The sequence below is a fragment of the Caenorhabditis elegans genome, chromosome V (assembly GCF_000002985.6).
Source record: "Caenorhabditis elegans chromosome V".
Taxonomy (NCBI): domain Eukaryota; kingdom Metazoa; phylum Nematoda; class Chromadorea; order Rhabditida; family Rhabditidae; genus Caenorhabditis; species Caenorhabditis elegans.
Genome location: NC_003283.11, coordinates 9,111,053 through 9,130,802, shown reverse-complemented (window position 1 = coordinate 9,130,802; position 19,750 = coordinate 9,111,053). Strand labels below are relative to the sequence as shown.

Genomic DNA, 19,750 nt, shown 5'->3' with positions numbered 1-19,750 from the left:
TTGTTTTTTTCTATCATCCTCCATAATTCAGAATCATATTATTTTTCCAATAATACCAAATTTCAAAAACTTTGAAAAAACAAATTTTAGGCACTCCTTTCTATGAATGGATTGCTTTGATTAAAATTTTTGAAATTAAAAGTTTATTGGCTTCAAAATATTTGAAATAGAACAATTCAAACAAAGTTTGAAACATAATTTTGAAATCATTCTTAGTGTTGAGGTTCAAATTAAATGACATTTAACCGGTTTTATATTCCCGAGCGTCGTAGAATAAATTTAGATTTTAAGAAGGTTTTCCAGAAACTTTCGTTTTTGTTTTTGTTTTGGGTCGTAGAGGCTCCAAATCTTTTGGCACTTCTGGGCGTTCACTTTCATTTTTCTTGGCGTAATAGGCAATGAAACACATCACAGCAATGAATCCAAAGACAAATGCTCTGTAAAAAATATTACTCGAATTTGAAAGAATTATTTTTATAAGTCAAGAACATATAGAAACATGCAATTTTTTATATTTTTGGTGTGCGCGAAAATATTCCATCTCAAAACTGCACGCAGCGGAACATTCGGCTTCTTTCATGGGGCAATGTTTTTGTTCTGATACTATACTCACAGCTCAAACCATTGATTGAAATCGTGACAGCAGTACATTCCACAACAATCAACTCTTCCTGAGCAACTGAAGAATATTGACTTTACTTGAGTTGCATTTGCGAAAGTTATCTGGAAAAAAGGCTAGTTGAATTCGTTTTTTTAATGATAAAAGGACAATTCTCAAAGCTAAAACTAAATGGAAATAATGTTGTGGCCAAAATTTATGTGACATCACTGAGAAAACATCTTCCTCAAATTTCAAAAGTAACTCTCACATTTTGCAATTCTCCATCATCCTCTCCAAATACATACTCGCAGATAACTCCTGGATATGACGAGTTTTGTGTAGACTTTGCCAAACCATAGCTCCAGTAGTAATTTCGATTGTCGTAACTAAATTGTATAATTTGAAATCTTACTTTGAGTGGTCACTTACAATAATGGTGTGGTAGCAGCGATAATGACAAACGGATGACCCGGCCGTTTCTGGAGATGTGGAGAATGATACAAATGTGCAGATCGAAATGATGAGGACCCGTAATTAGAAAATGTAGACGTTTTTGTTTGTCTGAAACAGAAGCATTTTTTTGAAAAAATTGAGCTGAATATGTTTAAATTTAATTTTAGACAATTTTATTAATCAGTTCTGAGTATTATATCCAAATATTATATTAAAACGTTGAAAAAATAATTGTATATTTGTTATTTCTAGCCAAAATGTACTCAGTTTTACCACTAACTTTGGAAAACGACCAGTAAATTTTTTTTAAATAATTTCATATTTCAATGAAAGTTTTCAATCGAAGCGAACATCTGTCAATTATTAACATTGAACACTTTAAGGTTTGTTTAAAAAAAAAACTCCAAAAAGCGAAAATGTTCAGAAAAGTTTAAAGCCAAAACTGTGACTGGAACTGTAAAAAATTATTTATTTTTATTTTTCATTAAAATTTTTCATTATTTTGCACTATTATAATCGTATTCAGATCCTTCTCAAAAATTACTATTTACAAAAAAAAACTCTGAAAAAACTTACACTTTATAGCCATGTGCACCGGAACGAATCCCTCCAGAAAACGAGCTACTTCCTCTGATTCCACTTCTCATTTGTGGTCTTGATCTTGATCCTCCCACACCTGATCTTGCTCCACTTCGACCTCTACCTCCTCTTCCACCTCCTCCTCTACCACCACCTCCTCTTCCTCCTCTTGCAAGAGTGTCATCGAATTGGAAGAAAACTAGTAAGAATATGAGAATATAACTCGGTGATATTCTCATTGTTCACAAATGCAGCTATTTAGCCGTAGAAAAGTACAATTCTATGAAACTTCTGACGAAAATGGAATCATTTGAAGGGTTTTTCTTAGAATAAAAGTAGAAAGCTTGAATTTCTGATAAGTGAGCACATTCACTACTCCGCTTCTGTTGAAGAGTGACGAATGTTAAAATGAGATGTATACTGAAACACAGAGACGCAGGCAGCGAGCGTATTATGAAAGAAGCTGCCGCGCGCACACGTGCCTTCGGCCACAAATTGTCTGGAGATAACCAGACCAATGCGAAAGACGGGTCCTTTTGGTGACTTGAATTCAATGAGTTTACTCCCTTTTTTGAATAATTGTTGCAAATGTCAAACTTACTTTGAAATAATAATTTTTTTCTCACTTTTCACATTCACATCGTTAAACAGCCAATCTTGGAATTGGAATATGAAGAAAAAAGTACAATATAATAAAATGGTTCACGTAAAACCAAGATACTCAAAAAAATCTGGAATCAAAGAACGTTTAATATGAATGCTATAAGAATGTTCAATCTCTGCAGCACCCAAGACATATATATACGAGCGCGACAATAACCCAAACTATTCTGAAATTATGAAAGCATATATTAACTATTAACATATACCACTGCTTACATTGTTAGCCAATCGCTATAATTACTGCAACAGTCCATTCCGCAACATCTTTCAGAACTTCCACATCCAAAAGTTATTGATTTCGGTTTCGTGCTATTTGCAAAAGTGACATTGAAAAGTTCTCCATCTTCATCACTAATTGTATACTCACAAATCGTTGTCCTTTCGGGATGATTACGATAATATCCATGCCAATAATAGTAATGATTGTCATATCTGGAAAATGAACATAGAACATTAAAAAAAATTCATATAAGAAGGAATCAGACATCTGACCAGTCCATTTTTTAATTTCTCTTTTAGATCGATTTACAATCAACAAGTTGCTATAATAGTTCTAGAGACGCAGATTTTTATACCGTCTTTCGACATTTTTTTAAGTTGGCAAGTATTAAGATCACAAAAGTTTATAGTTCAGTAAAGAAAACACAATAGCTTTTTACTTATTATCATGTGAAAACATCTAAAATGTTAATTCTAAAAATAAGTATTATACATTTAAAAAAAAAAGAAATCACCCTATATGGCAAAAGCATATTATGCGCTTACTAAAAAATACATATGCATAATAAGATTTCGCAATAGATTTTGAACTAATTTATTTCATAAATAAAAAAATTAAATAACTTGTATTATTTATTTGAAATACAATACTTTCATTCGTCGACCTCGTTAGTTTTCCATTCCCGTGAAATAATTAATCTTTGCAGCAGCTGTAGCAAATCACCACAAGAATAACGATAAACCAGATTGCTCTGAAAAACTGTAACTTTTAAAAAGTCGAATAGTGCATTACTTACACTCCGAGCCAGTCGCCAATGTTATTACAACATTCCATTCCGCAACATCTTTCAGAACTTCCACATCCAAAAGTTATGGATTTCGGTTTCGTACTATTTGCAAAAGTGACATTGAAGAGTTCTCCATCTTCATCACTGATTGAGTACTCACAAATTGTTGGCTTCTCGGGATGACTACGATAGTATCCATGCCAATAATAGTGATGATTGTCATATCTGAAAAATTAAACATAAAAAATAAACAGCAATTCTGAGTCGCCGAAAAAACAATAATTTTAAATTTTTCTGAATTTGAGCTAACCACTTTGAAAACGGTTTAAATAACACAGGATGCTATCGGAAAAAACAACAACAATGCATTCAACATTCTTCTCTCATACTGAATTTCAAAATAGCAATAAAAAATCAACAAGTAAACCTCAATGGTTAAAAAAGATAATGACTTACATTATTGGGGTAGCTGGTTGAATGATCACATGTGTGCTTCCACTTGTACCTGTCGCGAAGTATGAATTTGAAGTTGTTGGCTTGAAAACATTAGACCGAAAGGCACTGGAGTCATAGTTTAAATATGATGAGCGGCTAGAGCTGAAAATATGTTTTTTTTTTCATTTGAAATTGTTCTTGTTATCAAACCTTGAATGAAACTTTCCGCCCCCTGCTCCACCAGATCTTGAAAATGACCTACTGGAACTTCTGGCCCCACTACTACCGCGGCCTCCTCCACCTCGTCCTCCACCACCGCCACTTTTTGCACTTATTTCATAGAATGCCAGTAAAGAAAACAGAACGATAAAAAATGAAGTGTTCATGTAAGAGATAATTACACAAATGACCTGTTTTCATCTCTTTTTAGATCGATTCACAATCTTTGAGTGGTCACTATAATTCAAGAGACGCAGATATCAAAACAGTCTTACCGTTCTGTTTCTTGTTTTATCAAATTGACGGAAGTGGTATTATTCAGATCAAGAACTTTTATGATTCATTTATTATCAGTGTGCATGATTGTGTATTTCATAAGAATGAATGAATCATACAATTATTTATATTGAGCAAGTTCAAAATTAAAGGAATATTGGAAAAAGCACATTTGGTAATAGTATCAACCGGTTACTTACTGTTTTCAGCAACTGCGCTGTCTTTTCAGAGCAGAGAGATGAAGTTATGACAAATAAAAAATACAGACCACCAAAATGACAAGAAAGAGCATGCATCCCATTCTGAAATGTATTGTTCAGCATTTGACGGAAATTTCTTTCAACTGTATGCAACTTCTTGTCAAACAATTCTTGCTTGTACTATTAATTTTACTGACAATTTGCCAAGTGCCAAAACGTTGCAAAGTTTACTAACTTTAATTGTCAGTCAAAAATGTTAAATTTTTCAGAAAATTTGGCCAAATGTGAAATAAAAAATAATTGCAAGCTGATTTCGGGGTTGTTCCGTTTTGAAATTTGACATGCATCCGCTCCACATCAACCTCAGTTAAAAAAAAATTGTGACAGTAGAACAAACATGACAGGGTTAGATGGTTGGTTGATGATGTAAGTATTGGATGCTGGTCCCGGTGTAAAGTATGTTTTTGAAGATGTTGGATTAAGAAAAACGTTTTCACGGAACGAAGATGATCCGTAATGAATTCTTCCAGCGTGACTGCAAAAGAAAGTTCGAGAACATTTTGACAGAGCAAATTCCCAACCCACCCAAACTTTCCACCTCCACCTCCTCTGAAACCTCTTCCACCTCCTCTTGCACCCCCTCCGCCTCTTCCTCCACTTCTTGCACTAGTTTCAAAAATAATTATAAGAAAAAATATTGTTACTGAAATTGCAAAAGTATTCATGACGATCGAGAAAACAGACTGTTCTTTTTCAATTTGTTATATTTCACTTGGACTGTCTATATGTGAAACACTGTGGTAAAAAAGAGAAAAAGAATTTCAGATAATGTCTTCGATTGTTTTTGATATATCATCGCTGCATCTTGATTTGAATTGAAAAAATAGATTAAAAATGAAAATTACGAAAATAGCTTAACAAACTGTGATATCAATAAAAAATAATGCGTTTGAATATTTTGAATCTACACAAATCGACAGCAAGAAATAACTGGTGATTAGAAATAAAAATTAGATAACTGAAAATCCAATTTTTTATAAAACCCAAAGTACACAGATGCAATATAAAATAAATAGTTTATACAGAGAGGGTTTGAACATTCTGATTTGCAAATGTTCGTGTTGAAATGATGGTTGAGCTTGCAATGGAGTTTCTTTTGTCTCTTGTGTAATTGGAATACTTTTGAAAGCAAGAGTACAACCCGAGAATGATCAAGAAGATTCCGCTGAAAAATATTTTAGTTAAGCGGTTCAAGTTTATATGTTATAATTAGTAAAACATTTCAAATTGGTGCAGCTTGTTGCGATATGTATACATGTATTGAACAACAATTCATTTTTCAGTTTAATTTCCTATTACAGTTTCAAAGGTTTGTTTACCAAATTGTCCAAGTTGAGCTACGACTATCACCACAACATTCCAAACCACAACAATCCTCATATGTCAGACATCCGAATTGAAGTGACGGTGGCTTTGAACCATCCGGGAATGTCACATTTCGAAATTCACGATCAGTCTCATCAATGTGATATTCACATTTAGATGGATGACCGGCATCGTAGACGTAGTTCCCATACCAATAATACTTGATCTTATTGTATCTTGAAAATTTAGTATAACTTTTCAAGAAATAATTATGTGCCTACTTGATTGGAAGTGATGGTGTGATAATGACTTTGGATCTCGTCGAATGTTGGAGCACGTGCGTTTTGGCAGATTTAGTAAATGCCGAGTGTCGGAAAGAAGAACTGAAAATTAATGATATTACCAAAGAGTTTCTTGAATATTAAACCTGGTTCTATGTCCTTGATGACGGTTTAAGCTCGCACTATTTTGAGTTAGTATTCCAGGAACCAAGAAAGCGAACCGAAACAATGCAACAGACCTCATTATCGCGTGAGTAAGAACCGAGTGATGTTAAATTAAAAAATGGGTGACGACGATTCAATAAATGAATGAGAAATTGGCACCGAAAATGAACGAATGGGCAAAAAAAAGACAAGAAACACAAATATTCGTGACGACACTGTGGGCTTTTCCGTTGCAGATGCTTATTTCTTTCGATTGTTTTTCATCTCTCTCACTCTCGTTTGGACCTAACCAGTAGATCTGATGGGTTTCTAATTTCCCGTTGTGCAAAGGAAAGGAAATTTAAGCGATCAGTTAGCTTTGATATGTTTGAATAATGGAGATGTGACACATTGTTTTTTTATCTTGAATATCATTCTCATATTGGAAGATTTTGATTGGAAAGGATCATAAATTATAAGAAGAGGAATCCATGAAACGGCATTTTTTTCAAACTCGTATTGTGTTTTGACTTCATGCTCAATATTGAGCAAAATCGCCGAGTTAGAAAACTTTCGATGATCAGAGACTTTTGAAATTATTGTCGAATGAAAGATCAAGAAAATAAATTTCAAATATTTCAAACTGCAGCTTAGATCATGCTATTCAACCTGGGATTTATTTGGTCCGAATACTAGTTTTGAAGAAAAACAACGGAAAACATAAAAGTATTAGTTAATATGATTTATTATAATTTTATATTTTAAAGTTTTTATTTGGTAGATGATTTTTGTGGGAAAAGCTTGGACTTCTGTACATCCTTCTTCACTCTTGCAACGTCAATTAATGATAGACGTTCCGGGTACCAGTAGCAGTCATCACAGAAACAACCAAACATGTCACATTCCCCAATGTTGCAACCCTGAATTGTTCGAAATTGAATAATTGTAAAATATGATTGTTACAATTTCACAGATAAGTTACTAAAAAATTCTCTTACATCTTCATAGCACTTCGCTTCACAATAATAATCGCAGGTACTGGCGAGTGCGACAAAAACCAAAAATACAAAAATAATTTTGAAATTCATCATAATCGAATGAATATACCACACTGACCTGGTCGCTTTTTTTATATGCGAACATTTTTATGACGGGTTATAAAATAACAACTCCAAATACATGTGAAATGATGTAAACACATCCGATGAACATAAAAACTAAAACAGACAGTATATGTTTGTATTAAAATATGAAAATAGTGCAATAAAAATTGTATAATAGCTTTGTTTTGTTGATAACTCTATCTGCAAGCGGTGACATCAATTGGTTGGAAATCTAGCACGATGTTCTCTTCCAGCGGCAAACGGAAATCGTTCATGATTGAGAATTACCTCGAGTCGTCTGGTCAGCCCAAATATGCGCTCTTCGTATTTTTCTGGAAGTCAAAACAAAAGTTAATATTTTTTGTTAAAAACTAACGACGGGCTTCGGCTTCTCTTCGAGCTTTCCTTGTTTCAATTAACTCTCTCAAAACGACGTATGCACAGTGAATTAATGCAGTCACCCTAAAATGTGTAGCTTGAATTAAACCGATTTATTTTTAAACTCACATTATGATTATTGATCCCCACTTATAGCATAGTTCGAGAACTTCCTGAAATAAAAATATAGTCTGCGAGATTATTTTATTTCACAGCAGAAAATTCTAATTAAACTCAATTGCTAACGTTTTGAACACTCAATTAAAATTAATTCTGTGCCTTTGAAATGTTTGTTAGTTTACTTTATGACCATTTTGAACAGTTTTCACTTAAACTTATATCTCTCAAATCAAATATGTTTAGCAAATGTATCAGCGTTCTTTATTTTCTGCGTGACACTGCAAATTTAAACTTTTTTCAATTTTGAATCATGATAATTTATTCAAAAAATTAGTTTCAATATTGGTTCTCACATCGACAACTTCTTCTAATGTTAAGGTTTGGTTTGGTGTTAAAAACTTCTAATTTGGAAAAAAGTTTGCAATGATACCTGGCTATGTCGTTCTGATGCTTGAGAAAATAATCTCTGTAAGTAAATTCCTTGTCGGTCAAAACTTTCCACTTTCAAGAGAGCTAACTTGAATTCTAATGACTCTGTTTTACTGAAATATAAGAGAAAACAATTTTAACCGGTATGACTATAAAACTAACTGGCCAAGCGGCGAATGATGCGAACTAATGCCGAAAATGGCAAGAGTACATAAAAGTAAAATAACTTTCATGTAAATGAAACGGAATGATGCGAAACGAGAATGAAAGTAAAAAAGACTGCATTTAGAGAAACAGATGAAAAAGATCTGGTTGCTGGGGTGATGGCTCAATTTCACTGCACCGATAGGATTTTCTATAATTTTGAGAAAAAATTATTAATATTTATTCAAAGAAAATGACTAATAATTACAATAGAAATAAAAATGAATAATAACAAAAAAAGGAAATGTGGAAATTTATAATTTTGATGAAATTTATGATATTTTCAGTTTCAATTAGCTCACAGCATTTCGCTTTGTCGTGGTGTTTCGATCGAAAATGCGCTCGTTGTTGTTGGTTCTGTTCCGCTTGCCTGAAAAATTGAAAAATTTTTAAATGAAGAGTTCTTAAAAAATATTGAAGTTTCAGAAAATTTCTAACGTAAAACTTGAATATTATTTACAACATAAATTTTCTTGACCAACCTGCTTCTCCTGTGTGACTTTCGTTACATGGAAGTAGTTTCCTGGAGCTGTTCCTTGTGGTCTAACTACTAAATCAGCTGTGCTTCTTGCTTCACCAGCAATATTTTCAGCCAAACATGTGAATTGACCACTATCGGCACCTTCAACTTTGACAATCACCAGTGAATGATACCCATCACCGTGCTAAAAAATAATACAATTTTAGATAGTTTTTGAGACACGAAATTAAAAAGATTCAACAAAAATTCTCTTACGTCGACAATTCTGACTTCTTCGCAATCAGGAATCTCAAATCCATCCCTCATCCAAATAACTTTTGGCATAGGATCTCCTGTAACTCGGACTGTCCATTTCAATTGACTACCTTCTTCAATTTCTTCACTGATCAAACGTTGAATGAAATCAGGTGCAATCGTTTTTGCTGAAAGTTTTAGTATTTTAAAACTTCAAATAGTTCTGATTACTCACGTCTGACAACTAATTGAGCACTACTTGTAGCAACACCACTATCATTTTTGGCTGTGCACATATATTTTCCAACATGTGATAGCTGACAATTCTGGAAGTTCAATGAGACCCGTCCACCAATATTTGAAACTCTGATATCCTTCAAATCAAGAGGTCGCCCATCATTAGTCCATTCAACATTTGGAGCAGGCCATCCTGTTACGATACCCTCAAATGTGGTCGCTTCACCTTGTGCAACTACAGTTGACACAAGAGTTTGGGTGAAATGTGGAGGATGCCCAGTTTTCTTTTTTCCTTCCAAATCATACGTTTCCAAATGCTCCTCGTCTTTTCTATGTTCTAATTCAATTCGTTTTGCTGGTGGCGGAGTTGAGAGTTTTGATGCTTCATGTTTCAGTGGTCTTCTTTGTTCATATTCAAACATTGCAAACTCCTCTTCGACAGTCGTGTATTCGGTTGGGCCAGCGTTTCGTGCTTGTTGTTGCATACGAGTTTCTTCTTGTTTCTTTTGTTGGTACTTTTGAAGTGATCTTGGCCGGACGTGAAGCACCGTGAGAGATTCAGTTACTCCTCGCTTGTTTTCTGCTATCATTTTGTAGTATCCAGCATGCTCTAGCTTTGCAGGACTGATAATGATTGAATAGGTGTCATTAACGTGGCAAATCTGAAATATTCGATGTTTTATATGTGAACATATTGTGATATCAACGAACCTTTAGGAACTCTGACTTTTCTGTCACTTGCTTGTTATTGAAGAAAAATCTGGCAGCAGGTTTTGGATTTCCAACAAGAATACACTCAATGGCAATCCTTCCACCTTCTTCTACTGTATACTCTCTTTCGAATGCTTTGATGAACTCAGGTTCTGTTGTAGTCCTTGACAATCCAATCCTCTGCATATTATCTTCTGCAGTACTTCTGTGAATTGGTTGTGGTGGTGGAGTTGGAGCGGAATCAGTGTAAGCACCATCGGTCCAGAATCCTTCAACGTCAGAAGCTTGAATGAAACTATCGCGGTGTCTGACAGACGATTCCTCATCAGTCTGACGTCTTATTTCAGAACTTATTGGTCTAGCAGATGTTTTCTTCGTTGTTTCTTCATCAATTCCTAGCCGTCTTACTGTTACTGTAGACTTTTGTGGATTAGCTGCATCCATATGCGAGTTTTGAACCCATCCTTCACCAGAAGTAGTTTCAGTTACAGTAGTTGTTGTCTTTGGTTCTCTTCTAACCGGAATACGTGATTCGTTCTTCATTCTTTGATCATTTTCCTCTTCTGTTTTTGTTGTAACTACTTGTTGCTGGTTCCTCAATTGTTGCGTGTCATGTTGCACATGTTCACCACCTTCAATATCCAATCTTTTCACCGTGACTGTTGATTGTTCTGGCCTTCTCAAGTCTTGATGAACATTCTGAACCCATCCTTCTCCAGAAGTTGTTTCTGTTACTGTAGTAGTTGTCTTGGGCTCCCTCTTTACAGGAATCTTCGACTCGTTTCTAATCCTAGATTCATTTTCCTCCTTCGTTCTAGTTTTCACCACTTGTTGTTGTAGCTGTTCAGCTGTTTGGTAGTTCTACAAAAGTTAATGTAAGGAATGTCTATTTTTGTTAAAACTATACCAAATGATGTCCTTCATCAATATCTAGTTTCTTGACAGTTGTCGTTGAAAGATGTGGATTCTGGAAATCTTGATGACTATTTTGAACCCATCCTTCTCCAGAAGTGATCTCCGTTACAGTAGTTGTTGTCTGTGGTTCTCGTTTGACAGGAATTCGGGATTCTCTGTGAAGGTCTTCTTCAATCTTTTCTGTTGTAATATGCTTCTGTTCTGGTTGAGCAAACTGAAAGAAAAACTCTACATTTGTTACTTATATGGAGGTTATGAAGAAACAAACCCTTTGTTGATTGATATTTTGTTGTTCTTCAATATCCAGTTTCTTAACAGTAATAGTCGATTTGTGTGGTTCTACAAAGTCTTGATGTTGATGTTGAACCCATCCTTCTCCAGAAGTTGTTTCAGTAACTGTGCTCGTGACTTGTTGTTGCTTCTGTTGTTGTTCTTGATAGTTTTTCTGTAATAATTTGTTTAGATATTTGGAAAGTTAAACAAAACTAACATCAACATCGCTTGTAATAACTTCTGTCTGCTTAACAACTTTTGTAACTTTCTCCTCGTGAGGTGTTGCCAGAATATCGTCGATTCTATCAATTTTTGGTGTTTCTTTAGTGAAAACTTGACGCTCCGGTTGAGATGGATTGTGTACTTGTGCGATATTAGCAACAGGCTGTGATCCAGTAGTTGTTGCTCTGTGAGTTTCTGGTTGTGCAGCTTGTTGATACTTAGCAATATTTTCGACTGATGGGCTTCTCCTCGTGAGAGTAGATATATGAGATTCTGGTACCGGAGATTGTCTAATCTTGGCAACATTTTCTAATGATGGTGCCTTTGTAATGGATGACTGATGGGTTTCTCTCACTGGAGTTTTTCTGATTGTTGCAACATGTTCTGAGGTTGGTCCTGGAGTTGTTCTTGCTTCATAAACTTCTCGTTGTGGTGATTGTCGGATTGTAGCAATATTCATAGTTTTAACTGTTTCGTTTGAAGAAGTTGATCTTCCCATAACTGGTTGAACTGGCTCATGTGACTGTCCGATGTGTGAAATGTTAGTGGTAGTTGTGGTTGTATGATATCCAACTGGCCTTGGAGATGGTTCATGAACATTATGTGAACTGTATTGATCCATTCCTGATACTGTTCTAGTTTCAGTAATATCTACTTCCCTCATTGGTGACCAGATTTCATCAATTGTATCAATCCATCTCTGCTGTGATTCAGTTTTGCGTACTTCTCTGATTTGCGGAACTGGAGAAATAGATCTTTGGGACAGATGTTCCTCAAAATGTTGTTCAACTAGTTCAACCCATCTCTTCTCATCAACAATTTTTTCAGGTTCTCTTGGTTGTGGGAAATCTGTTTTTTCTCTTGTTTCCAACTCCTGACTCTTTTTAGTAATGATGGTTTGCTGAACTGGTTGACCAATTTGTTCATTCATATCTTCCTGAAGATGGTGTTCCGTTGTGACAACTCGTTTAAGGGAAGGCTGAACATGTACAGTCGCTCCAGTAACAGCTTCTCCAATCTCATTCTCAGCTACTACAGTGTACATTCCAGCATTAACAGGAGAAATTTGCTGAATCGTGAGTCTAGACCAACCATCTTCTTGCTCTGAAATCTGCACTTGGCTCGAAGTTTGAACAGGCGAATCGTTAAATTTCCAGTGAACTCTTGGTTTGGGTTCACCATATGAGAATACTTGAAGTGTCGCAGTTTCTCCCTCTTGCCACGTGGTATTTGTAAGTGCTGGTTGAATAACCGGTGGTCTTTGAATTGGAGTTCTTGGTTTTGGAGGGGTTTGCGGAGGTGGTTGCTTCTTTGGAACAACTCGTAGTTGACAGAAGTTTGCTACTTCTCCATGTACATTTTTCGCACGGACTGTGTAAATTCCAGTGTCTAGGGGAACAGTTTTATCGATGATCATTTGACAATGATCCCCTGAGAATGTTAAATGAACTCGTTCGCTTTCTTTTACTGCAGTTTCTTCTTTGAACCAAGTGATCTCTGGTTCTGGTTTTCCAACAACTACACAGTCGAGACGAGCTGTTTCCCCTTCATTCACTTGAACACTTTGCATTTGTTTCACGAATCTTGGTTTGTCTTCTTCCAGAATCGCAGATGACATTGCACTTCTAGCTGTAAAATCAAACGTTCAATAATAATAATGCTCAACTTGAGTAAAACTCACATTTTACAATTAGACTAGCACTGCTGGATGCGGTTCCACCTGTATTGGTTGCTTTTACAGTATACTCAGCAGTGTCCTCAATGAAACTTTCTTCGATAACAAGAGTTGCAACTCCATTCACATATTCCTGACGGTAATCCATATTGCTCTTCACATCAATTCCATCCTTCAACCATGAAATTGTTGGTTCTGGCTCTCCATTGATTCTTGCTGAGAATTCATATCGACAACCTTCGTCAACCTAAAATTAGAAAAATATTTAATTGAAGTTTTTAGAAAAAAATTGTATTATTAAAGCTAAATTCCAATGGATTTCGAGTAACTCACTACATCATCTTTTAGTTGAGTGATAATCTGTGGAGCCTGAACTCGACTACGTTCCTCCTCCTGTTTTCGGACAACAATGTTTTGAGAAGCAGCCTGCAAAATTAATTTCAAAGTGTTTATTTTTATTTTTTTATGAGCTTACTCTCTCATGAAGCTCCTTCACTAGTTGTTGAACTTGTTGTTGCTTGGTCATGGTTTCCTGTACTGTTTTTGTAAATGTTTCATCTTTTCTAAATCTTGATGCATCCTCGAGTCTTCGTGTCTGAGCAACAACTGTTTGCTGAATTTCATTGACTTTTTTGATTTTAGTCTCTGATTCTTGGACTGTTTTTGGAGTCTTATCAACCAACTGAATTATTTCGATAGTTTCTTCTTGCCACATTTGGATCTCTTCCACAATTTTCTTCAGAATCTGAAGTTCTTGCTTCTCTTCAGGAGTCAATGTTATTTGAGTTTGTTCAAGGCTGGTGAGCTCGATAGTTTTAGTCTCTTCAATCGTTTGCTGTGGTTTTGAAAGTTCGAAAGTTGCAGAAATAGCCTTACGCTCCAATGTTTCGGCCATTTCCCTGATAACTTTTTGTTTTTCAACAGCTCTTGAAATTTGTGTCTTCACTGCAATATCTCTAGCTTTTGCCACAACATCCTCAATTTTTGGCTGCTGAACTTCAATAGCTTCTTTCACGAGCTTTACTTTCTCTTGCAATTCCTGGCTCTCCTAAAATTAGTAAACAGTGAGAAAAATTTTAAAAATTTATTACCTGAACAGTTTTCATTGGCGTACTATCAAACATCTTGATAATTTCAATCATTTCTTCTTGCCACATTTGGATATGTTCTGTTACTTTCACGAGTTTCTGTTGCTCCAACTTTTCTTCCAATTCAACTGTCAGATGTTTGAGTTGTTCTTGAACGTGCTCTACCTCTTCCATTTTGTGCACAAATTCGGGAACTGAAAAAAAAAATAAAGTTTTTCAAATGCATTCAAGAAAAAACAGCGCAACCGTTGCAAACAAACCTTGAGACATTTTTTTGACTTCTTGAATTCTAGCTGACTTGTGTTCGATGGTCTGTTGCAAATCATGAACTCTGTCAATCAGTTCATTGGCTTCTTGAATGCTTGCCGGCTGAGTTCTGTCCAACATTCGGATAATCTCAATAGCTTCTTCTTGCCACATCTGAATCTCTTGCACCACCCGAACCAACTTTGATACTTCCAACTTCTCTTGAAGTTCGATAGTAGTACGACGGATTTGTTCTTGATTCTCAATTGTTTTATGCAGCTGAGTTTGGAATGTCTCATCTAAAAATTGAAATCTTTTTCTGAATGTTTTAAAATTTAAACTAACTATGCGAAAGTGTTTTGCATGCTTCCAAATGTTCGCTCTTCTTGTCGACTTCAACTTTCAAATCTTCAATTTTTCGCCTTACTTGCTCGAACTGCTCTTGGTTGTTGGATTGAGTAGTGACAACTTGATTCATGTTTCTTATTATTTCAACCATTTCTTCTTGCCATATTTGCACATCTTCCACAATTTTGAGCAAAGAGGTAAGTTCAACTTTCTGGCTCAACTGATCAAGCCGTGTTTTGACGTAATCAGTTTTATCAATTAAAACGTTGATTCTACTGATTTGTTCTTCATTTTGGTTTTCTTCTTTCAATGTCTCTAATGTTGATTTATGCATATCAGCAGCACTTTTGAATGAAGCAATCCTCTTCTGAATCTCCTCAACTTCCTGAAGCAATAAATAATCTACCAAATTACAGTGAAAAATTATTCAATACCTCTTTCTTTGTGACCGTTGAGTTATCGACCTTTCCAATAAACTCTAAAACATCTGTCTGCCACATTTGAATCTCTTCGATTACAGTTTCAACTTTGGTTTGTACATTCTAAATTTTTAAATTACTTTTGCAAATCCTACATTTTATCGATTTACCTTATCTCTCTGCCACTCAGTCCATTTGTGTTGAACGTATTTGAATCTGTTCTCATGGTCGGTAATCATATTGCGAACTGCTTCTTGAGCTCTTTGGATATTCAACCACTCGTCTGATTTTCCGATTTGAGTTGCATTTGATATGAACTTTTCAGCTGAAAGATTACGTTTTAAAAATACCAACCAAATTATGGTAACAAACCTTGATGTTTCTCTTGACTCAAAGTTTCTAAAATCATCTGGAACACGTTGGAAATTTGTGCCGCCACTTTCTCATTTGTATATTCTTGATTGTTCTCCAAAAGTGTTTGAAGAGCATCAAATGAACCTTCAAGGTCTTTTCCAAACTTGTGAACTTGCTCGTAAGTGGAGCCAATTTGAATTCGGTTCTCCGAAATGTCTTTTATTTTTTCATACTTCTTCATAAAATCGGTCAGTTGTTGTTCTTCATCTGGAGACATTTGTGGCTTCTTGGCGAGAAGACTCATAACGTCAGCGTCTCGGTTGACGATTTCAGTTGCAAATTGTTTATGAGAGACAACGAAATCACGAGCATCATTCAAATTTCCACCCATATCACCTTTCTGTGCTAAGAATGCAGAAGCTTGTCCATCCAGCCATGATTGGATGTTTGAGAACTGGAAATTATAACCTTTGAAGTTATTATAAATTAATGGTAACGTACATGAGAAGTCGTCTTTCCAGACTCTTTCCTTTGCTTTGCAAGAGCTTCTATCTCACGCAACTTTTCTGACAAATCTTCAACGTATTGCTTGACAAGTCGTTGTTCTTCGTAGCTCAGAACTTCTTTTGCTGCAAGAATAATTTTTACCGATTCTTTTTATTGATAATTGACCTGTTAATTATTTTTAGAAAACTTACAAGCGATATCCTTTCCTTCGTGGATAAGAGGAGATGCTTTCTGCTTTGCCAAAGGTGCTAGCTCTCCAGCCATAGCCGCATTTGCGCATTTCATGTCTTCAACCATCATATTCAACTGAGATACCATCGATTTTGCGGCTTGAAGGAAAGCGTGAATTCGATGTGATCGATTCATTCGGGTTTTCAGATAATGAAGGAATTCCTCAATTCTACCGGAAAGATGAGAAATACGTCCCCCGTCTGATGATGGACTCTGCGCTAGGTGACGAAGACGGGATACATGCTTCTGAAATGTGTAATTGCTTTTTCAGGTACATAAAATTGAACCCACATTTCCTTCAGTAAGAACATTTTTCTGTCCAGCATCGTTGAGAGCTTTGACTTTCTTTTCCGCATAAGTTAGCCATTGTTCAATAACAACGAGTTCATCTTCTGTTGTAGTTGTAGCATTTTGTTGTGTTGCTCCCGACTTTCGCTGCTGCCAAAGTCCTTCGGATCGTTCCCAATCAGCAGCAACTCTTCAATTTTACTTTTTAAATAAAATGTTATAATTTTAGATCTTTAAAAAAAGTTGCAGAACTATATTCCTAGGTTTTAAAAAGTTGCTTACCTCAACATAACACTTTCAATTTTTACTGATGCATCTAAAATCTCTTGTGGTCTCTCTGGATTGTCATCAAGTTGTCCCAATGTACGAATTTGTGAAATGACGGAAGATCCCAAATCTACTACAGAAGCAGTTGTGTCAATGATGTCTGAAATTTCAGATTTATTTTTTCTTATTATAAAATCAAAGCTTACCATTAATAAGCTTATCGATGGATGATTGAAGTTGTTGAGAGTTTTGCTCGTTGATTTGTTGCACAATTTCAATAGTTTTAGCATTGGATAACTGCAGTTAATAAAATCACAATAAAAAACGGTTTCAAAAATCAACTAACCTTTTCATGACTTTCAGCCAATGTATAAAACTGTACAGTCTCTCTGAGCATATATCCTCTGAGGAGAAGTTGTCTGTTCAACGATCTCCACGTCTGAAGATGCGACATTTTTAAGGTCGTACTGAAGACTAAAAACATGAAAACGCATTCCGTCTGGATTCCTACACTACGCAGATTAATGGGCTGATTTATGTGCAGCTGGGTAAGAATACTAAAAAAACCGAAATGCATACAAACCTCCCGCAAACTCTTCGCCATTTCGTCGTAAACAATCGCTTCGTTCGGATTCGTCTTTTCTGCTCCGAGGCTGTCGGCACGACTCAAGAGAGCTACTACCTGGTCATCTTTGTCCTGAACAGTAGAAATATATTATAATACAACTTTTGACAGAAACTCACTTGAAGCCTTCTGATGAGATCATCATGGATGTTGAGCAAATCTCTAGCTTCTTGTGATGAATTTCCTATCGAAAGTAGCTTCGGCTGCATTTCATCAACACGAAGTTGGATATAACCAGCACTCTAAAGAATTTAGGTTTAAAAAATTAATAAAAATAGTTTCAACCTTTAAAAGTGCAACTACAATTGATGCATTGACACCAGCTTTTACAGCAATTGTTGATAGTGTTGTTGTTGATTTATCACCCTCTTCACTATGTCCTCTTTGCGCTACAGCGCTGAGGTTGGCGTCATTCGGCGCCCCTCCTGGCGCCATTTTATGATGGTATTGTGATCTTTCTGAAATATTGGAAAATTTATTGGTTACTGAAAAAAAATTAACATGATTTGAGCGAGATTGTTAAATTTGGAGAAATATGCAAGATCCAGTGTCAACAGGTAATATAATCTCAGAGTTTAGCACCCCGGGGCAATATTACTAACAAAAATACGGTAATCTGACATTTTAAAAGATTTCAAAAACTGAAAACCGGAGAAAGAAAGGATGATGGATCAAGCAAGAACGCTGAAAACTGGGATGGCTTTCCAAACAATTGGCAATTGTTGATGGCAAAATTTGGAAGAGAAGGGAGCAGGGTGAAAAACAAAAAACCGCTTGTTCTGACTTATCAAAATATGTTTAAAATTTAGACATACGTTTTCTTTTAGTCGGACTTCAAAATAGGTGTCTCTTTGTAAAACTTGGAGTATAGTTAATTTAGTTTACATACAATACTCCAAGAAAAATAATATCCAAGCATAAAAATAAGTAAGTACAAAAAATTAGTATAAAAAGTGCCGCCCACTCCTAAGGTTGTCCAACTTTCTGTGGTGCTCTCCTACTATTACACACGTTCTGACTGGGGATCCTCTCTCATCTTCCTCTTGCTTCGGAAGGAAGAGTGTAAAACATTGAGCCAAAGCACATCAAGAAGTGGGATGAAGCAGGAAAGGAGAGATAGAGAGAACAACAACACAAAAATGCGGGCGGAGAGGCGAAGGAAGAGGTGATGGATAGAGAACAAAATGGAGCAGGAGCATCAGATCATTGTGGGAACAGAAGAAAGCCGAGAAAAAGTGATCAGTTAATTGAATCTCGTGTATATTGATAAAAAATTGATAAAAATGATTGAAAGGGGAAGGATTAAAATTTATTAAAAACTTGTTTTTCTCAGATCAAAATCAGAAGTTTCAGGAAATCAACTAGCGTTAAACTTGTAAAAACGCACTGTTGAATGAATGAGTATCTAAAAACCAATTACAATGAATGATAATTTCCTACTTGAAATTTGAAAAAAGTTTTTATTCAACTGTGTGAACGGAACGCCAGGTAATTTTTATTGAAGAATTAGCAATGGTAACTAATGAAAATTCAAAATTATCACTCAAAAAAATTTGAATTCTCTTTGTTTGAAACAACCATTCAAAATTATCCGTCTGGTATCGAAAAAAAGAGTCGAAGAAAAATTAAGAACAGATGTACTCTAGACACATTGAAGGCGCCAATTGTTGGTGATGGCGGTGTTGGTGAGTATGGTGTGTGTGGTCGTGGGACCCGTCCGTCGGTTGTTTCTTATCCGCCCATTACAACGTATGGGAACACATCTCGACGGAGTTAGCCAAGAGATCAGCTTCTTCAGATTTTTGTCCAGTGCCACGTTTTCGGATGCTGCTTCTGCAGGCATTTCCAATCGGGAAGATTTATTGCAACAACACACATACAAAAGGATATTCAAGTTATTTTTCGAATATTTGTGTGAAATTTTCGAAGTATTCGGGTAGCAATCAGAGTTTTTCTAAATTTTCACGTTTTGTTTTCACACTACAAGTTTTATGCTTTCCGCAAAAACATATGTAGGCTATTAACATAAAACGGAAACAACAAAAATCTAGAAAACATAATAAACACAAAATTTTCCACATGGTTTGTATCTAAGTTATCATAGGAAATTAATTTTTAATTTTTGTCAAATATGATTTGCATTTGTGTTCTGAAAGTTTAAAAAACTCTAAA

General features: G+C 35.5%; 7 protein-coding genes, 2 non-coding genes and 1 pseudogene across 11 annotated transcripts; 2 read left to right on the top strand and 8 right to left on the bottom strand.

The window, feature by feature from the left end:
• Positions 1 to 127: 127 nt before the first annotated feature.
• F21C10.3 (CX domain-containing protein) lies at positions 128 to 2,730 on the bottom strand. The gene is made up of 6 exons (NM_171499.7): positions 2,513 to 2,730; positions 1,631 to 2,463; positions 1,031 to 1,162; positions 870 to 987; positions 614 to 723; positions 128 to 437 (listed from the first exon to the last, which is right to left on the bottom strand). Exons 2-6 carry the CDS (start codon positions 1,870 to 1,872, stop codon positions 287 to 289), a joined length of 753 nt encoding a protein of 250 aa, NP_741584.1. The 5' UTR covers positions 1,873 to 2,463; positions 2,513 to 2,730; the 3' UTR covers positions 128 to 286.
• Positions 2,406 to 2,550, bottom strand: F21C10.17 (annotated as a pseudogene). Its single transcript has 2 exons — positions 2,513 to 2,550; positions 2,406 to 2,463 (listed from the first exon to the last, which is right to left on the bottom strand). Coding segments are annotated over exons 1-2 (96 nt in total).
• Positions 2,731 to 3,094: 364 nt separating the features above from the next.
• On the bottom strand, positions 3,095 to 4,187 carry F21C10.4 (CX domain-containing protein). Its single transcript, NM_072965.3, has 4 exons — positions 3,949 to 4,187; positions 3,760 to 3,900; positions 3,313 to 3,528; positions 3,095 to 3,267 (listed from the first exon to the last, which is right to left on the bottom strand). Exons 1-4 carry the CDS (start codon positions 4,122 to 4,124, stop codon positions 3,210 to 3,212), a joined length of 591 nt encoding a protein of 196 aa, NP_505366.1. The 5' UTR covers positions 4,125 to 4,187; the 3' UTR covers positions 3,095 to 3,209.
• Positions 4,188 to 4,796: 609 nt separating this feature from the next.
• On the bottom strand, positions 4,797 to 5,158 carry F21C10.5 (uncharacterized protein; the record flags this gene model as incomplete). The annotated part of the gene is made up of 2 exons (NM_072964.3): positions 4,797 to 4,968; positions 5,019 to 5,158. 2 exons carry the CDS (start codon positions 5,156 to 5,158, stop codon positions 4,797 to 4,799), a joined length of 312 nt encoding a protein of 103 aa, NP_505365.1.
• A 352-nt stretch (positions 5,159 to 5,510) lies between these two features.
• F21C10.6 (CX domain-containing protein) lies at positions 5,511 to 6,323 on the bottom strand (the record flags this gene model as incomplete). The annotated part of the gene is made up of 4 exons (NM_001364049.1): positions 5,511 to 5,658; positions 5,813 to 6,034; positions 6,080 to 6,181; positions 6,226 to 6,323. The coding sequence occupies 4 exons, from the start codon at positions 6,321 to 6,323 to the stop codon at positions 5,511 to 5,513; spliced, it is 570 nt and encodes a 189-aa protein (NP_001350969.1).
• A 627-nt stretch (positions 6,324 to 6,950) lies between these two features.
• On the bottom strand, positions 6,951 to 7,317 carry F21C10.11 (Venom protein; the record flags this gene model as incomplete). Of its 2 annotated transcripts, NM_001047638.4 has the most annotated exons (2): positions 6,951 to 7,143; positions 7,222 to 7,317. In NM_001047638.4, 2 exons carry the CDS (start codon positions 7,312 to 7,314, stop codon positions 6,994 to 6,996), a joined length of 243 nt encoding a protein of 80 aa, NP_001041103.1. The 2 variants fall into 2 exon arrangements, with proteins under 2 accessions (NP_001041103.1, NP_001041104.1); NM_001047639.3 differs by lacking the exon at positions 7,222 to 7,317 and having other exon boundaries at positions 6,994 to 7,119.
• On the bottom strand, positions 7,239 to 8,499 carry F21C10.13 (uncharacterized protein). Its single transcript, NM_001269185.3, has 5 exons — positions 8,416 to 8,499; positions 8,255 to 8,366; positions 7,834 to 7,877; positions 7,703 to 7,788; positions 7,239 to 7,658 (listed from the first exon to the last, which is right to left on the bottom strand). Exons 1-5 carry the CDS (start codon positions 8,484 to 8,486, stop codon positions 7,543 to 7,545), a joined length of 429 nt encoding a protein of 142 aa, NP_001256114.1. The 5' UTR covers positions 8,487 to 8,499; the 3' UTR covers positions 7,239 to 7,542.
• A 114-nt stretch (positions 8,500 to 8,613) lies between these two features.
• F21C10.7 (Ig-like domain-containing protein) lies at positions 8,614 to 18,036 on the bottom strand. Its single transcript, NM_072961.6, has 26 exons — positions 17,864 to 18,036; positions 17,698 to 17,820; positions 17,537 to 17,650; positions 17,300 to 17,392; positions 17,160 to 17,250; positions 16,969 to 17,113; positions 16,690 to 16,876; positions 16,359 to 16,644; positions 16,162 to 16,289; positions 15,679 to 16,114; positions 15,477 to 15,631; positions 15,322 to 15,429; positions 14,885 to 15,272; positions 14,554 to 14,838; positions 14,297 to 14,487; positions 13,681 to 14,253; positions 13,539 to 13,631; positions 13,212 to 13,452; positions 11,526 to 13,159; positions 11,304 to 11,480; positions 11,028 to 11,249; positions 10,121 to 10,981; positions 9,408 to 10,071; positions 9,194 to 9,360; positions 8,940 to 9,122; positions 8,614 to 8,827 (listed from the first exon to the last, which is right to left on the bottom strand). The coding sequence occupies exons 1-26, from the start codon at positions 18,011 to 18,013 to the stop codon at positions 8,756 to 8,758; spliced, it is 7,767 nt and encodes a 2,588-aa protein (NP_505362.2). The 5' UTR covers positions 18,014 to 18,036; the 3' UTR covers positions 8,614 to 8,755.
• A 195-nt stretch (positions 18,037 to 18,231) lies between these two features.
• Positions 18,232 to 18,456, top strand: F21C10.16. The gene has a single exon (NR_069157.1). It is a non-coding gene; the product is annotated as an Unclassified non-coding RNA F21C10.16 (non-coding RNA).
• A 75-nt stretch (positions 18,457 to 18,531) lies between these two features.
• Positions 18,532 to 18,670, top strand: F21C10.15. Its single transcript, NR_069156.1, has one exon. It is a non-coding gene; the product is annotated as an Unclassified non-coding RNA F21C10.15 (non-coding RNA).
• Positions 18,671 to 19,750: the final 1,080 nt, after the last annotated feature.

Excerpts from the sequence above, each read along its gene's own strand:
- F21C10.3 (NM_171499.7), bottom strand. The coding sequence starts at position 1,872 with ATGAGAATATCACCGAGTTATATTCTCATATTCTTACTAGTTTTCTTC. Across the intron at positions 1,163-1,630 it reads GGTGCACATGGCTATAAAGT|ACAAACAAAAACGTCTACAT; the intron begins GTAAGTTTTTTC and ends CTTCTGTTTCAG. Across the intron at positions 988-1,030 it reads GCTGCTACCACACCATTATT|TTACGACAATCGAAATTACT; the intron begins GTAAGTGACCAC and ends TATACAATTTAG.
- F21C10.4 (NM_072965.3), bottom strand. The coding sequence starts at position 4,124 with ATGAACACTTCATTTTTTATCGTTCTGTTTTCTTTACTGGCATTCTAT. Across the intron at positions 3,529-3,759 it reads CAACCAGCTACCCCAATAAT|ATATGACAATCATCACTATT; the intron begins GTAAGTCATTAT and ends TTAATTTTTCAG. Across the intron at positions 3,268-3,312 it reads ATTGGCGACTGGCTCGGAGT|AGCAATCTGGTTTATCGTTA; the intron begins GTAAGTAATGCA and ends ACAGTTTTTCAG.
- F21C10.13 (NM_001269185.3), bottom strand. The coding sequence starts at position 8,486 with ATGAAAGTTATTTTACTTTTATGTACTCTTGCCATTTTCGGCATTAGT. Across the intron at positions 8,367-8,415 it reads CATCATTCGCCGCTTGGCCA|TAAAACAGAGTCATTAGAAT; the intron begins GTTAGTTTTATA and ends CTTATATTTCAG. Across the intron at positions 7,878-8,254 it reads CATCAGAACGACATAGCCAG|GAAGTTCTCGAACTATGCTA; the intron begins GTATCATTGCAA and ends TTTTTATTTCAG.
- F21C10.7 (NM_072961.6), bottom strand. The coding sequence starts at position 18,013 with ATGGCGCCAGGAGGGGCGCCGAATGACGCCAACCTCAGCGCTGTAGCG. Across the intron at positions 16,115-16,161 it reads CTGGAAAGACGACTTCTCAT|TTCTCAAACATCCAATCATG; the intron begins GTACGTTACCAT and ends TATAATTTCCAG. Across the intron at positions 15,430-15,476 it reads CTGAGTGGCAGAGAGATAAG|AATGTACAAACCAAAGTTGA; the intron begins GTAAATCGATAA and ends TTAAAAATTTAG.